Source organism: Leptosomus discolor, chromosome 3 (assembly GCF_034619465.1).
Source record: "Leptosomus discolor isolate bLepDis1 chromosome 3, bLepDis1.hap2, whole genome shotgun sequence".
NCBI classification, from domain to species: Eukaryota; Metazoa; Chordata; class Aves; order Leptosomiformes; family Leptosomidae; genus Leptosomus; species Leptosomus discolor.
The window spans coordinates 20,289,622-20,307,626 of record NC_141393.1 but is presented as its reverse complement, the minus strand read 5'-3'; the positions used below and the strand labels follow the sequence as shown (position 1 = coordinate 20,307,626).

At 39.8% G+C, this 18,005-nt stretch overlaps 1 protein-coding gene across 4 annotated transcripts in view; it reads right to left on the bottom strand.

The window, feature by feature from the left end:
* Positions 1–1,803: 1,803 nt before the first annotated feature.
* FOXN3 (forkhead box N3) overlaps positions 1,804–18,005 on the bottom strand; it is a 209,868-nt gene continuing 193,666 nt past the window's right edge. For 3 of the 4 annotated variants that reach the window (XM_086462223.1, XM_086462225.1, XM_086462227.1), the window contains 2 exons: positions 14,185–14,293; positions 1,804–3,922 (listed from right to left, as the gene is read on the bottom strand). In XM_086462223.1, coding sequence (XP_086318349.1) covers positions 3,373–3,922; positions 14,185–14,293 — 659 coding nt within the window. In that variant the 3' untranslated portion in view covers positions 1,804–3,372. Of the gene's footprint in view, positions 3,923–6,567; positions 6,592–14,184; positions 14,294–18,005 lie in introns of all 4 variants that reach the window. The other variant, XM_086462224.1, reaches the window with a different exon arrangement.

Below are 18,005 nucleotides of genomic sequence, written 5' to 3'. Positions count from 1 at the left end.
CCTTAGCGGATCAGACTAGGAACAATAAATTTGACATGAAAATAGATGCTTGCCAACATTTTAGGTTTACCAGCAAGTATACAAAGGAGCTGTTGAAGTCTTAGATAGATTATATATATATATATATATATGTACGTAAAAAGATAACCTGCCTAATTAAGTATTTATGCAAAACGACTGTTTTCTAAGGTGAGTAATACTAGTGGTAATTATATACTTAGCCACCAAGAGCCCACATTAATGAATGGTACTTGCTGTTCAGCAGATACTGATCTCATTTGCACTGACACACTGCAATCAGTGAAGTTGCTCTGGAACTAAGTGTCGTGACTGTGGACAGAATCTGGCCACCTGCACGCAACCACATCGCTTTCTCTGGAGAACAGAGATGGCTGAGCCATGTTTGAGTGTATTTTCTGCCACTAAATCTGGCTTTTCAATGTTGCTTTTTGATAAATTTTAAACCACTCTCAAGCTGGTACAACTATGCATTAACGAGGTGGTGGCAAACTGATACTGTAGTATTTTATATTTCAAATGGCTCTTCCCAAAGTCCATAAAAAGATGAAGAACCACGTTTTCTTGTGCAGGGGTTGTGAGGTTCACTGCCTACGGACTCTGGCTGTAGGGAGTGTGAATCTGGGAAGAAGCCAAGTGTCCCAGTCCAGTCACACAAGGGAAAAGCTACAGCTCATTTATCTCTGTGCTACTTGGCCAAGGGACCAGTCCTTCCTGTTTTCCCCAACTTTATCTGAAGGGCTGTAGGCACCCAACAAAAGTTAGTATCCACGTACTCCTAATTTAACTAGCGCTGGGAATCAACCCTGTGCACATCAGCCCCAGCAGCCTGAGGGGAGCGCAGAGCTGTTCCTTGCACCATCCTTGGCTCTCTCCTTCCTTCTCTGCATAGCTGGCAGCTGTGCTGGGCTCCAGCAGCTGTCAGGCGGCTCCTGGATCCCAGGACACACTGGTCGAGACGGGAGGAGAGGCACCATTTTGCTGTGTGTGGCCCTGTTCTTCACATGACCAAGTGCTTGCGGAGCACAGGAACAGGTCCAGCCCAGCCTGCCCTTCAGTCCCTCCACTTCCTAACTGAACACACACCACGAGCATCTGCACATACTCTTTTTAGTTCACTCCACTGAGGGGGAAGTGAAACCCTTCTCTAACTCACTCTTCATAAACTAGACCTGTCTTGGTGAAACTGCTGCCTGAAACAGTTGTTAGGGATAACTATAAACCTAAATTATTTTGAAGAAACAGACCATTTTGTTCTATTAAGTGGTTGGTTCCCAGGATTTCCTTCTTGCTTCTAGGATATTTCTAAGTATAGAATTTTTCATGCCAAACTCATGAATCCAGCTGAGAGACACTCTCTTATTTATTTCGCAGCTTCCCTCTGCTGTAGGGATCTCCAATCTAAGAGTCATCATTACCAGGAGAGTAGCATTATACCTGAATCACACTCTCTGTAACACTTCATTTTTCTCTGGGCACCTCAGTAAGGCTCTTTACTAACTTCATTTTCTCATGGCAAATTAGCAAAGCTATTTTCTTGTCTACTTATTCCTGAATCAAATCAGAGAGTTTTCCTCAATTAACCTCCCATTATTCTCTTGATTCTGTCATACACACTCACTACTAAATTTGCCCTCAGATTATTGCGTCATGTTACACATGTACAGACGAAGAAAGGACACACTTTTTCTTTTTTCTTTTTTTTTTTTTTTTTTTTTTAAACAGAAGTAGGGAGAGGGGGGCTGAATGTGCAGACAAGGCAGTATAATTCAACCATCCAAGCCCTACCAGAGCATGAAGATTTTATTTTTTAATATTGCAGAGTAAGTTCCCCAACAGTCAGTGTTTGTCCCTGAAGAAGGTTAAACCTTAAACACCTGCTTCAAAAAAACCCCAACAACAACAAAAAAGAACCAAAACAAAAACAAAAACAAAACAAACAAAAAAATAAAACCCCAAAAAACAAACTCTAAGCCTAAGGGCTTAAAAATTAGAGGCATAGCCTTTTTCTCTATTTTCTATATTTATATGAAAATAATTCATGCTTCATGCTAAATACATTATTTACCTTACAAGAACTTTGTCATCTTTGAATAAAAAAAAAATTGTTTGCTTTTTGTATTCTGCCCCTCCCCCAAAAGGAATCCATGCAATGTGGATCAAATTTCTTCTGCTGGCTACGCGGGTTGAATCTGGAAATATGTTGTCATTTTTGCACAGATGAATCCTGACTGACGGTAACTGCACACCCATTTCTGAGGGCAGCGTAGGAGCTCTTTTGTTGAACTTCGGAATTTTATTGTTCACCAATATGCTTTCCTTTTAAATACAGAATACTACTATTGGCAGGTTTTGTAGCTTTTTTTCCCCAGTTAGATCAAGGATTTGATCTGCAGAAAAGATCCTGATGTATTTCCTTCCTTAATTATCTATTGTAATTTCTTAGACTTGATTGCTTTTCACTCAGGCAGTTTAGAAGACATAGCTTGTTTTTCCCTATTACTATTACTTTTTGCACACAGTGCCAATCTTCGGGCTTATGGCTTTTTGAACATTCTTTTAATTTAATATAGAAGACAGAATTCAATGATTAACGATGCTACTAACAGTGACCCCCCCCCCCATTTCTTCTCCTTATTTCACTGTAACCCATTGCATACATAGTTCAAATTTTCCCAAACTTCAAGTTATCAGTCTTCACATTATGAGCCACATCTAGTACGTGAAGCACTAAAAGTGCATTACGGTTTGCGCAGTTGCCACCAGTGGCTGTCCAAAGACTTCTATGGCACAACGTATCCACGTGCCACTAGATGGTTCTTGGTTTGGTGTTGAGAAGTACATGCCTCCTCTTTCCCCCAAATCTCTTTATTCACATTCACTTCTAACCCAATCGTAAGGCCATTAAAAAAAATTCTTAAGGGCCAGGCCTGAATGATTACTAAATTATGCACAGCTCTTCTAGTATAAGCGGGATTTCGAAGTGCCCAATTTTACTCCCATCACATTAACGTTGATGTCACTGTGTACTCAACCATGCATTTTTGACAAGCCGGAGAAAGCAATGGTGATTTTGGCTTTTTTTTTTTTTTGTGTTAACTTTTTGTCTTCAGGTAATGAAAAGCTTTTGTAAATTAGCTGAGTGTCAGTATGAGTTCTATGGCTTCAATCTCCTTTAAAAATAAAAATCTTAAGGGTCCAAAAAAAAAAAAAAAAGAAAAAGAAAGAAAGAAACAAAAACAAACAGAAAGAAAAACAAAAAGGAAAAAATTGCTGATATTGCCACAAATCATTAGAATTCACCTGACGTGCTGAAACAAAACTTTGTAAGTTCAAACAAATCATTGATTTGTTCTAATTTTTTGTGGTTTCCTTTTGCTCTTTCTGCCCCTTTGCCGTCCGATTGGTGATGTTGTTCAAACAGGATCGAATTCCTGCTAAATGCAGGAGCGATCCTGCTGCTTCTTTCATCTCCTCATCGTCACTCTCAGGGGGCTTTTCCGTACGTCTCTTTTTAAGAGGCAGTGTGTCACTTGGTACTTTTTTCACCTTCATTAAATGTTGCCTTTTCTTGTGCTGGGATGCATACCCACTGTCAGCTAAAGAATCCTTGGTCTCCTTCCGATTTTGCTTTTTGTCCTCCTCTTCTGTTTCACTATGGCTCTCGTGGCTCTGGAAGCTAACTTCGCTTCCTTCACTGCTGTCTTGGCTACCTTTAGTTGCAAATTCATACTGGTCATCAGCAGAGGAAGAGGAAATGGAGTCACTAGCAGGTGACGTGCTCCTGTGGTTGGAAGATTTGGCACTGCTGTAGTTGTGATCCTCCTTTGGGTCACCGCTAACAACTGGAGAGCCACAGGACTGTTCGCTTTCTGTCCGCATCCGGCAGTTTGTTATTCCATTCCTGTAAAAACAAATTGAAGCAGTCTTAGAAGGCACAGAGATGTGATACTGCTTCAGTGCAAAAGATGGTAAAGCCAACCAACAGATAATCTGAAATTATGACTATCAAAGTAATGTCCATGCAAGCTGGTTTCAAAGCCTGACTCAAGTCGCTTGTGGATTGTACTCAACACGTAAAAAAGAAGTCAACATAACAGCACAAGAGGCAGGAGCAAGTAGGGGATGGTTACAAATAAACGATGTCTGAACAGTCCTGATTTATGTTTCAACTAATAGTTTACACTTCCAAAAAAAACTAAAGAGAAAAAAACCCCATTATTTTATGTACTGGATATTAAATAAACTCTGATGAGTTGCAATAATATCCTCTCCCCTTTCCTATATAAAACAATACTATCAAAAACGTGGGGAATACTAGCTTTCTGGAGTACTTCTTCACCTCCTCTCAAAGACTCTTTTTCCAGCTTTAGCATTCCAAGGGTAGGAGATGTTTCACCTGGAAGTAGCACAGCTTCCATTCAGGACTCCTTCCAACAGAAGGAGCAACTGAGTATAAAACCCAGGTCCAGTTACATTTCTGATCATGATCAGTTTATGAATAATCTTTAAAGCAATACAATCTGAAGCCACTAGCTGCCAACAAAATACTACAATGTGTTTAAAAACAAACAGTAGAAAAAACCCCATCTGGTTTTGCTCTAGAAGTTGTAATTTTCCCCTTTGGTTTTATGGTACTCGGTGCTGTGGGAACTACTACAACACAATAAATTTAAAAACTAACTCTTCCTTTCTGTGCTGGAAAGTATTAAAGCACCGCCACTAACTTTACAATACAGATTACAATGCTTGCAAGTCTGTTAAAAAGCGGACTGACCCTGTGCAGTGCTTAATTCCTGCTGAAAAAGAGCAGAGGAGGATGCTCATCATTGAGTAAAGGCATCGTCATTGCCACCTGCCAGTTCATGAGCCTTGAACCCCTCTATCAGTTAAAAAAAAACGCAACAAACAAGCAAGACTGTTTAAACTATCACATGATAAACTGCTTTAAAAATCTACTCTTGCCATCTTCATGCTATCACTAGAGTGCTTTTGCACACTCACAGCAGTGTTGGATTAAAATCTTTCCTTAAATGCACACGTTGAACATAGATATTTCTTAAGAGGAATGGCACAGTGGGAAGTCCAGAGCATTACTGCTCTTCTACTTAAAAAATGGGAAAGTGCTTTAGGTTTCAGGGAAGAACCTCATGTCTGGGTTCTTTATAGAAGAAACAGCAGAGTATTATCCATTTCTGAAAGGTAAGGCTGAAAGGTGGAAAATAAGAGAGTAGTATATAACTCCACAGTGCCTATTCATCTAAATGCTCTTGTCTGTAGAGCTTACTGAAATAAGAAACAGGCTTTTGTGAAACAGTGACAGGACAATGCTAGAAGGTAGCAAATTAATCAGTCATTCCAAATGTTCTTATTTACAGTATTTTCACAGAAATGTATATAATAGAAGGCCCAGTTATTAGCAACAAAGGCCTCTTGCCAACCTCTTTTGCTCAACAAAATTATTTTCCCCTAGATTTTCAAGTAGCTTTATGAGCCATAAATTATATACAAAACCCAGAAGGAATACACAAAGCTCCTTCAATTATTAATAAGTAAATGCAATGTCATTCATGATTGTGCAGCCAGCTGCATTTACTCTGTGATGGTTTGCCACTGCAGGGGTTGTCATTAAAGAATGCCGAATGCTTAAAAGAAGAAATCATCCATAGTGAACTAGTTGTAAGGTGAATTTATAACCAACTCCTTAAGATCAGTCATTACGAGGAAGCATGTGATGCATTTTAAATGACAGATTCTTCACTTTTAGGGTAAATTTACATTTAAAGATGTTAAAAATTATCATAAATTAGCATAAAATTAAAGTTACTTGATTTTACTAGGCAGCTAATAGTCAGAGCAATGTGGCTCAATAAAAATCATATGCTACTAATTTTCCATTAAAAAATAGCAATAAATTCTTGCTCCAAGGAAACAAACACAGGACAGAACAGGTGGGAACTCAAATGTGATTCCTCCTGACTAGGTGATTAGTGAACAAGGCTTCTAACAGATGGGATTTAAATCAAGCTACCCATTTTCATATTATTAGATCTACTCCTATTTCTTAGTTTATACTGAGAGACTATTAATAAAAGGAAAGCTACAGTTCCATGGAGCAGAGCAACCATGTGCCAAAAAGACATCCCTGATTTGCCCTGCTCTTGAGCCTCTAGTGTTTGCTTTTACAGAAAGGGGCTATAATTTGGATTCAAAAGCTTTGCCCATGGGACTCGCTTCAGATCCCAGTCCTTTCAAAAATGCATAAAACCAGAAAGGCAGGTCTGGGGATTACAGAAGCAATGCCCCAGAGGAAGATGTACTGCTATGGGGTTAGCATCCCACAGGGAGTGACTGTAAATAGGGATGATGACAAAGAAAACCAGAAGTCCACAGAAAGGTGCTAGAAAGAAATCACTTAAAAAAAAAAAAAAAAAAAAAAAGGGACGAAAGGAAATACCAATACACTTCAGAAGAAAGGCATCTATGGTGGAACTGGTCAGGAAATGAACAGCATTTTGCATCTCAGAAAAATCTTTGGTTTTCACTTACATTTTGAAAGTTTTCCAACCAGTTCTGCTTGGGGAAATAAAAAAGGAAGAGAAAGCAGGTCAAGGAGAGAATTAGCAAAGGATATCTGCAGAAATGAAACTGAGTTATACAGGCAGAGTGTTTTTGGATGTTCACAAGATCTAAAGTCAGGTACCCTAAAAGTAAATTAATCTGATTTGTATTTTGATATACAATAGCTCAAACATAAGATATAAAGAATTACTCATAATTGATATTAGTAGCTTAATAAGAGTTGAATAAACTAATATCTAAACCACTCATATTCCGCAGATGCTTCTGAGACATTCTAAAGCTTTATCTTGCTCTTATACAGTCACATACTCGCTAAGAAATGAATCTGTGATCTACTTAGTTCCACGTAGATCATCAGTGGACAGAACTCCCCCGGGTTTCAGGGGACAGATTTTGGCCAGTTGAATCTATTTTTGCTCACAGTTCTGGTTGTAACTCTTATGTTGTTACTGAAACAATAACAGATTTTTAAAACAAGCGCTTGGTCTGATGTTTGGACTATTTTTAAATTACAGAGTGAAAGAAAAGTTATTTAAGAATTCTGTGCTTATTGAAACAGTGAGGGGAATTTTGTTTCAAGTAATACCTTATTTTTTTCCCCATTTTATTGTTCAGAACTTTATTTCAAAATTTCCAGGAACTGACACATTTTCACATGTTTTAAAGCAGTGGCTTGCCCTTTCAGGGAAGTCCATGGGACAGTCTCTAGAGCTTTTCATCCCACTGACATGGACTATCTTATTTGCTTGAGGGATCTTAACCATAGTTACACAGATAAAAGTACCATGCACAGATTCTTCTTAAAAGTATTCCAATTTGCTGTAGTACAATGCCACAACCCTCAAACACTGCAGAGCTAAGTTGGACTTTTGAAAGCCCGACCCAGTTCTCATTGTTAATGGAATTCTGCTACTAATGTCATCAGAAGCCAGATGGGACTCACAGCAGCTGGATCTCAAGTCAGTAAGGAAATAAAGTCCTTCGCACAGTATTAGTGCCTCTGCCTTTCAAAGGGGTCTTCCTCAGGATGAGATGAAAGTAAGCCTCAGTCATTTTACCAAGGGCAGATACATCTTCCTCAAATTTCTCTACTGGCTTTAAAAAAATATAGGCAATCACATTCTGTTTGCAAAATGGCAAAAAGTTTTGCTGAAAAATACTTACTGTATTCCACACCAGAGACAGGTATTCATTTGATGAACAAAGCAAACCTATGTGGAGTTTAAATATCACCTTATCTATCTCTGATCCCTCTGGATGACAGATATTGTATACCCACAGGTGACAGTTCTGGTATGTAATTGGAAACACCCAGTTAAAAGATACGAAAAAAGCAGTACAGATAAGTTTGGTTTGTGGATTTTGACAGGTTCCAGGTTTCCTAAAAAAATAACACTCTTCTTTACTGTACAGGTAACATAACTTCAAAGGGAAATGCAGGACAGTCGGAACTTTTAGCTACAGTTCATTGAACCATTACTTAAAACCACTCCATAGCAGCAAGACAGGAGGATGAGCAAGCATATGAAAAATAAGTGGTGCTCACTTGCTCTATGACGGGACTGTATCAGGGGTTACCGAGTTAAAAGTCAACAACAAGTTGGTCACACTACTGATAGAGGCTCTTACAAAGGTACTTCACAGCATAATTGTATGCAAAGGACCACAGTAAATGTGACTCACGACTGCCAGCAGAAAGAGCACTTTGTCAGTATCAACAGCAGATGTGAAGTTAAGACAACTGCAGCCCTCTGCATTTTGAAAAACAGAATAATCAAGTCAGGCAGGTTTTTTTTCATTTAGTGACTAAAGGATTCCTTCAGCTCCCAAGGGTAACGCACCCTGTCTGCTACAGGTGGGTAGAAGGGGAACGCAATGCAACAAGGATGATTTCGGGGTTAAGCTGGTCATGCCAGTAATAAGCAATAACATTAAGAATATACAACTAAGAATTTATAAAAGGAAGTACCCAACGGTTCCTTTACCTGAGCAAAAACAATCATTCACAGATAATCTAAGTATATCATTTTACTTATGCTTTAGCATCTACACTGCTCATGTTACTTATGTTTGATTTATGTAATCACTGCTTGAATGGGTGCTTCGAGGGAGGAAAAAATAAGCAAAAATAAAGCCAGCATGAGAAATAAAGTCACCATAATGAAAGCTAGGCCCGAGGAACAATCTAGCAATTGCCCTATAAACTTAAAGTGAAAATAATAATAAATAACAATCTTCCATCTTTGGATAGGCACAAAGCTCATTCCTGTCACACCCCAATGATCACGAGCTGCACAAGGAACTGTGGCATTAATAGCAGAAGAACAATATATATTCTAAAATCTCTCATGATGAAGTAGGTAGGGTTTGTTAGTGTTGCATTTTGGGTGTGTGTTTTTTTTGGGGGGTGGGGTGTGTGTGTGTTTGTGTTTTTTCATTGTTGTTTTTTTTTCAAAATAAAGGAAGAGCAGTAGCTCTGATAGTGTGGATGCACTTGCTTTCCCTAGGAAGAGGGAACATTTTGTCTTGAAAACATGAACGGAAAATTTTTTTACTTAGTGGAATTCCCTGGGAAGCTTGTGTCTGCAACTTAGAGAATTGTGCAATTCCTTGAGAAGCTACCAACATTTGGTGAGAAAGGAGAACTGAAAAAAGGGAAAAAAGCCCCCGTAGTTTCCCATTAATTTTTATTTTTAACCTGCAATAATTTAAAAAACCAAAGTATTTCTAACAAACACTAACAAAAGTAATTTAACTTATTACCTAGACATAAATGACATTTAAAGAAATTTTGCCTAAGTTTTCAACTAGCCTGAAACAATAGCTTGGATTCATTCTGGGGAAATATGAGCTAAAAAAGGCAGTTAAGTAATGAAACGTACACTATCCTCCATCCTGACATTTCTGACTCATCGACAAACAAAGAGAACGGCAAATCCAGTCAAAGCATCTTTACTGGGACTGGCTCTGCTTAGCTCTTCCCAAATCCTAAAGGTTTTACCCACTCCTTAAGGTTTCCCACCAAGGTGGCTGCAAACTCTTCTTCCCTCTTTTTCACCTCCATCTCATGCGCATTTGCTGACTAGGTTACGAGATGGGGTTTTCATTTGGCCTTCCCATCAGAACAGACCACTGAACAGGCCATTAAGCCCTGTTGGCCAGGACGAACAGCACCTTAATCTGGGCAAAAAAAATGGGGAAGCATGGCCTACACAGTTCAAAATGCACTGAGGGCCAAAGCTCCATAAACCCTGGATTTCCTGGGAGCCCATCTGAATGCTGTTCAGCAGCCTCCACAGCAGTGACATCTGGGGCACAGGAAAAGAAAAAAAAGGCCCAAAACATAAAAATTACCAAGGATATTTTGTAAGACATCTTTTGCAGAATAACTTGGCCCAACTTACAAGGCCTATGCAACACAGCTGGTGAGATTCTCTGTGGAGTGAAGTTGCACCAACCTCACCTTAGTGGATTTGCCCACATCAGGCAGATGAGGCTAAGGCTCAGTAGGCCTACTGCACTGTGGCAGGACGTGGACATAGACACAAACCTCTCATGCACTATGGATAACGGAAGAAAATTACAAACAACATGGTAGAGGCTGTCTGCTGAATGTACTGAAATCATAGTTCAAATGGCTCTCATATCAGCTTCCAAGCTTGTGCTCTTCCAAAAGGCTGGTGTAACTGGTAACACCTTACTCACGTGGAAGGTGATTATATATGATAGAACTTCATGCACCTTGCCAAGATGCACGTTGGCAGATGCACTGGCCACTTTGATAGATACTATGCCTACTGAAGTGGACACAGTAATCCTCCTAAGTAAAAATTTAAAAGGTATTTTTCAACAGATGTACATGGTAAGAGCAAGAGCTCACCTTCAAAGCACAACCACCTCCTTCCTTCATGTAAGGCACTACTGGCTTTCCTTGCTTTCATTTAGTACCTTTGTAAGTTGGTATTTTGTTTTCTACATATCCAGGCTATCACTACATTTGCTTTTAGATTCTCTCAGGGAACTGTATGGGGATATGGTCTGCCAAAAATATATATGATGGATCTCATGTTAGAGGCATGCTACACGCTGTGCAGCTTTGAAGCTTTATTTTCCCCTGCTGTCTTTGGGTGGGTCTTAGACTTGTCAGCCACAACATGGAAAATATGGATGGTAAACAAGCTAAAAGTGGTGTGAATAAAGTAAATAAAAAGCTACTGTCAAAACACATCCAATTATGCTCTGCTGTGGAGATTTAACACCAGAGGATGATTTTCAAAGTAAAAATAGTGTGGGATGCCTTTTCCATTTGTAGATTAGTTTGGAACGAAAGACCTATTTGTGCAATTTAAGCCAAATGCACTAATGATGCTCTCCTCAACTGCTCTTCTTTATTCATGGCAAGTGGTGGATTTGTTGTGTTTGTTAAATACTTTTCAGTAGGGTGTTTTTAATCCAAACTACTTAATTCAATCATACTTTATTTTATATATAAAAAATAAAGTAATTACATGTAATTACATGGGAACAGCAACACATCAATACCACGTGCAGGAATAAAATACGATAATACATTCAGTCACACTGTTGAAGAACAGCACAGTAAACCTTCCAACTGATGAGAGCTAACGCATCAGAAATCACAGATTTCAGCACCTTAGTCCAGTGCTACGGCTTTGGCCTTATTTCTGAATAACAGTTTCATCAAAACAGTCCACCTAATTACAACTGCAAATTTAATCCAAGACCAAACTTTTTGACACTAATGGCAGTCTGTGCAACAGGACAACATACTGCAAGTTACTTGCATGCAGCTTGGGGGACAACAAAACCAAAGACCATTAATATATTGAGGAAATAAACACGAAACGAAATAACTCAGACAGCAAGGAAATGCCAACAGAAGACCAGCACCTTACAGAAGAACCCTTAACTCCTACAGATGGTACCTAGAGAAAAGCAGTTAAGAGGTTTAATTTATTATGCAAGGATCCACTACCAAGAAAATACTAGAGGGTCCCCTGTATGCATGATGAAAACCAGCTTTTTTCAGGTGGTTTTAGGCCTTTCATTTAGGGCACCAAAGGAACTCTTCTCAAGGAAATACACATTTTAGTAAGAACTTCTTGGACAGAAGCTGTCTGGCTTCTCAATATATAGGAAGAGACACATAATTTCTGCAGATAACAGGAGACTGCACCACCTCCCATGGCTGCCCAGCAGACCTCCCTCCTGGTGAAAGCTGGAAGGGGAAATCAACCTTCCTGCTCCTGAACAGGTCTAAAAACATCCCCTGCCAGCCTGACTGAAGCATCTCGCTCTATGCAGGAAGGACAGCTCTGTGTGAGCAGTACTCCTGCACTTAACTGCGACAGAAGGCTGCATGGATGCTGTGGTAAATTCCCATTGCTGAATGATAAGCAGAAGTTATTCTCATGAGATGCCATGAAAGCTTGACATGACAGGTCCCATTTAGCCCTGTGTAGCTGAGGAAAATGGTAAGCACCAAGAAACAGGGTGTCGTTTTTACTGTAATTGGTAACAGATGTATCCAGTATTGAGAGGACCAGATGATGTTTTAAGAAGCATGGTGCATCCAGACTGACCTTCTTCCTAAAGAAATTCTGAATCTTATTATGCCTGAGAGAAACAAGACAAAACTGCCTGCTGAACTTGCTCTATTGCAGAAAGTCCCCTCACTTCTTAAAAGCTTTTAAAGCTTCTTCTCCCATCTGCCACCCCCTTTTCAAGAATTAAAAGAGGGGATATTGCAGGAACCCTTAAATACAAGCAGACATCATGCAGACCAGGAATATATGCATAGCAAGCTATTTCTAATACTGCCTAAGGCTGGAGAAGAGAACAAAAAGAATTAGAAATGTCTGCATTAACTAATTATAAATGCTTTTCTCTGAGACAGAGCAAAATGAACATAAACACAGGAGGGGTAAAATCCCTAATTTCCCCAATCTACATTAGTAGGTAGCTGGTAAAGATCCTGTTCTACCTGCTGGGAAAAAAACCATGAGAAGTAGTCCTCAGAAGATGCATAAAATTTCACTATATTCAGCCTTACAGCACAGTTGTTTGAGGATATCTACACAGAAGGAAGTTTTCAAGTGGCCTGGAAGGAAAAACAGTTCTCTCCCCTCTTTGAGTCAACCCTGATTATAAAACAGGGTCTAAGCAGGAAATGCAGATAAACTCAAGAGAGAATATTTAGACCACTTTGTCCTCCATTTAGCTTGGACTCCTCATAAAAATTTTATATAATTAATGATCCTGTAGTCCCACAGCTCTGCAATCCCCACTGGAGCAGAACACAAGTCCTGGCTAAAGCCAGTGGCAAAGCTACTGAAGGCAGTTGACCTCTACTGCTAGCAAGGCCAGACTGTGGCAAGGCAAGATGGAGAGGATCTCTGCAGACTTCTGGAGGATGACCCTCAGGGTTATATCCCTTCAGTGTAGCAAATGCGAAAACCAGTTGAAACAGTTGCCCATCAAAAACCACAGACTGTATTCCAATTAGTGTCTTCCCATCTATGCATTTTAAGCATCAGGAACACATGAATGTCATAGGTTGTCCCTGCCACCTACTGGATGGAAAAACGGCACCCAAAGGGCTAGACACTGATTCTCAAAAGGGATAAAAAGCATAAAGAGCAAATGGGAAAAAAATCCCGAGTAAATAGTAACAGAGTAAGTACCTATCAAGATACTTGATTTCACTGCCTTGCAGCCATTTACTGAGATCTGAGGGTGTAATTGGAACAGCCCAGCAAAGCGGGGTCAGCGCTAATTATGAAACCCCATCCAGAATACCCAACTGGCTGAGCTGAAGTAGCTTTTGCAGATACTAAGAGTTCTGAAAGAGAAGGCCACCGGCAGCACACTTGACCAAATTAATCTCTGTTGTGACTGACTGCAAATGGAGCTACACCTCAGGCAAATTGTTCTTCCACCAATAAACCACCACTGCTTTAAGTAAAGCAAACCACCGAACCACAGTTCTTATTGCCATCACTAGATGTCTCTTACTGCCCTGCTTTCTGAAAAAGTTGAGTATCTCCAAACAATGTTTTGCCCTTGAATGTTTCAGTATAGCCTTGAAATAGAAACTGTAGTAAAAGAAACTGCCTCACAAAGACCTAAGTTAATAACAAAACGACAGCTATACGTTTAGGTATCTTTCAGAATTTGCTTTAGTATTATTGATATTCTTCTCACTGGTATTTAATCCAGGAAAAGGTCTTTAGGAAAAGGGAGGGAGGGAAGGAAGAGCAGGAAAAAGCATTTGCCCTTAGCAAAACAGGTCACTGTAGGAGGTTCTCCCCACAAACTGCCTGCAATTTGCTAGTAAAAGTAAAAGTGCTTTTTACAAACCAGTGTGCAACAGACAGATAGTCCGTGACTATCTTGCAAAGAATGATAACCCAAGAATTTTAGGTGGCAGAGTTTTATGCGATTTAGAACCTCAGAAGTATTAGCAAGCAGCAAAGTATCTGTTGACCAGAGCCTACACATACTTTACATTCTCTGCAAAATACTGATTTATTTCATGAAGATTCCACAGTGAGCCACTCTTACCTTACTGCAACAGCCATGCTTCCTATAGGGTTGATTGGTAATGGCCTGGCTCCAGGAAATATTCCTCTACTCAGAACTCGAGCTCCATTTTGTATCACTCCCGGAGGAACTAAAAAACAAACAAAACAAAACAAAACAAGAACATTTTTTGTTTTAAAGAAGTTAGAAAAATGTAGGATCAAAATGTGGAACCTAAGCTTTTCAATGAACTGAGAAAACATTAGAGAACCTTGTGTAGTACACTGCTTACCGTGAGCATCTCAGCCTCAACTCTTGTGAATGCCATGCTACTTCCATGTAAAAAAATTTAACAGCAACCAATGATAACACAGCTTGTGAAAGCCACTGCTTGACCTAGTTGCTGCAGATCATTCCTTGTACAATCAAATAACTTTTGTTTTCTAATTGCTGTTCTGCTGGGAATGCGGGTGCTTAGACTCAAAACCAGCTATGAGAAGACATGTAACTATTTCACCTACAATAAGAAACAACGACCCTTTACAGATAAAAAGAATATAAGCACTTCACTGCAAGAACATAGGTCATAGCTTTTTATCATCCCAGCTTACTTTCTGAGCAGCAGTCTCTTGGCCTCTGTCTCTGCAAAATAAAATATTAACTACAAATGTAGATTCACCAGGAAGCAAAACAAAAGAGGCTAAAAAGCCATTAGCTCCACACTGCTAATTAGCCCCTCTCTCTTCACACTGATGACCTCTGTCACCCAGCCTGACAGCATTCACGAGCCTCCAGCATGCTGCCGAGCCTCCCCACCCAAGGCGGTGCACTGACGCCACCGACACCGAACTGCACAGGTACTGGCGACTGCAGATGAGACATTTCACTGGGGCCTTTCAACTGGGCTGTGTATCAAAAGCTGCAGCTCTGGCCAACAAGACTTTAGCCTACAACCACGTATTTCTTTTCTATCCAGGCATGTTTCTGTGTGCTGATCAGCCTAGGGCAGCCAACCCCCCCAGCTGAAGGAATAGCAGAGGAAGCACTGCCAAGGCACCAGCAAAGGAACAGCCTGTCCTTAAGCAGGTCCTCAGCATTTTCCTCCTCCACTGTGGGATGCAGGATGACTGAACACAGTTCTCATCGTAGGCACTCACCAGGGACTTATTAATGTCATTTTTTTTGCACAGCTATTACATCCCTTCAGATTGGAACTGTAACCTTCAACAGCCTCAACCTGAACTTGCTTCTTTAACATCCACAGCTAGCCAGTTCACTTTTTCTTTACTGTAAGTCATCACTCATACCGTAACTTCCCCTGATGGGGAATGTCCAAAAAGAGAATGATGATCATTACTCTGGATGCATTATTTTTAAACGTACAGGTATTATATAAATACATATAAGATGAACATAAACCACATCACTTTACATACACCTACAGAATTTTATTTTTAAACAAATTACAGGGAGACTAGAGAAATCATTCAGCCTAAGAATCGACGCATCCACTTTACAAGCACAACTTCAAAACTCACAACCAAAAATATTAGTGTATTCTGAGGCACAGAAATACAGGCTCAGAAGTACATTATTTCTAAGCTGCTGAGGTACATTTCAACTTTCTATCAACAGCAAGCCAGATCCACACCTCCCTCCCTGCTATCCTGATGCTCAACTTGCTTCACTCCAGACCACACAGATTAGTTCTGGGAAAACAATCTTCTTTCTCCTGCTGGTGAGCGCACATCACCCCTCTAATCAAATCCTGTCACTGCGTTATACCCACCTTTTGAGCACCTCTGAAGAACAGGTCATTTATATTTAGGTGCTTAAGTACAGCCTTAAACAGCTAAAATTACAGAACCTACTTTATAACAACTAGGGTCAGCTTTCAGCGACCAAAATAGTTCAAAAATTGCTTTTTGCTATTTATACTTCATGACTTTGTGCACTTTTTTCTCCAGCACTAGATTATGAGAAATCGACCAAATCTGTTTCACTCAGGGGACACTATCGGGCTTTCCATGCTCTGATGTTTGGGTTTGTAGATACTGCAGAGGAATGTTATCTTGCTAAAAACTCCGAGATCTGAATGTCTTACTGTATTTGTTTCAACAGCATGACCTTAAGATGGCCAAAATGCCAGTGTCATGAAAGAAAAGCAGCCTGCTCAAGGAAATGGCTAACCTAAATTGCACAGATAACAGGTAAATTCAGAGCAACAGATAAATCTGCTAAATATCAAAAGATCAATAAAAAGACATCATTTCCAATGGGCATGGTTTTCCAACAGGTTTTCAAGAGGGACAGGTTTTGTACTGCACTACACAGTACAGTTTCTCTAGATTTACGAAGTCCCGTTAAGAGAAACGAACCTGGAGTTTTGACCAAGAAAAGTATGGGCATTTTCTCTTTAGTCTGATATAAATCATGGAGTTTTATATTGAAACGAAACATTCATGCATACACACAGAGACACGTGTCAGTTGGCTATGGATGTTGCCTGAATAAATACATATACTTCAAAGCAAACACACTGAAAGTTCTACTGCAAAGAGAGAGCAACAGGCTCCTTGATGCCCGAAGTCTTCTTTCCATGGTTACCTAATTATCCTGGTCTGTTGGCAGAGTTAGCTGATGCTTATCTTAGCCTTTTCTCCTCTCCTATCCTCTCTTTCTGCCTTACTGACAACCCTCATTGCTTCTTTAAAAAATCCTGCTCACTTCCCTATCACTTCTCTAAAAATACTGTCTCCTGTCCTTCCTTTTTCACCTCTCTGAGTTTTCTTTTTTTCCTACACTCCAATAGATAAAAAATATACTACCAGTATCATAGCTTAGACCTTCTATATATGGACGTCCCCGCCCCACCCCCCCGCTGTCTTCCCTCCTGGAATTAACAACTGTAAAAAACCCAAAAAGCAGGCATTTGCTGTCCTCTGAAAACACCCCCAAGGAGACAACTGGGTACCTACTCCTGTCTATGAAATTCACTTCAATTATGTCTGGTCTGTTCAGCATGCCACCACTCATTGAAAGGTTTCAATAGGACTATTTGTGGCAGAAGAGGCCTTAACTATGATTCTATCTTTTCTCTGAAGCACACCACAGCTCTGTATATTGAAATCACCACTCGGAATTCAAGAACTACTTCAGCTTGCAACAGCAGTGTTATTGCTACTGATTTCTTGTTTTGTTTCCCAGAACTCTCTGAATTATGATGCAGCAATACCACTGTATCACTAGTTAAGCTACGCAGACAGACAAACAGAAAGGTTATATGCAAGGGACCAACTGAAGGAGGACACTTGATGATGCACTGTATCCTTTCAGTAAGCATCTGTAACCATAGGGAAAAAAAAACCCAACCCACCAAAACTTGATGGTAAGTTAGTTTCTGTAACATTCTAAGCCTGAAATGAAAAGCAGGATCAAAATAATTCAGTGGTAGAAGGTACTAATTTATCTACACAACCAGTGTGCCACTCTAAGACTGATCTCTATTGCTCACACATCTCCACTTGCAGCATTTAAAGCATCGATACTCATCCTTCCCCAAATGACAGTAATTATTTAAAAAAAATCTATGTATGTAAACTGCTGATACATTGTCCCTGGCACCCAAACACTTCCCCTGCCTTTGTGCAGGTTGTATGAAGATGGCTGCTTATTATCTAAGGAATTATTCCCACATGTTGGTACTTTTGAAGAGTTGTGAATTATTTACTGAAAAATACGTGGTGCTTTTATTCCAAAGATACATTTATGCCTTACAAGCTTTAATTATGTTTCAAAACCATACTTTGAGGTGAAGTACTTATATTTTAGATTGAAGATTCAAGGTGTGGAGGTAAGATAAT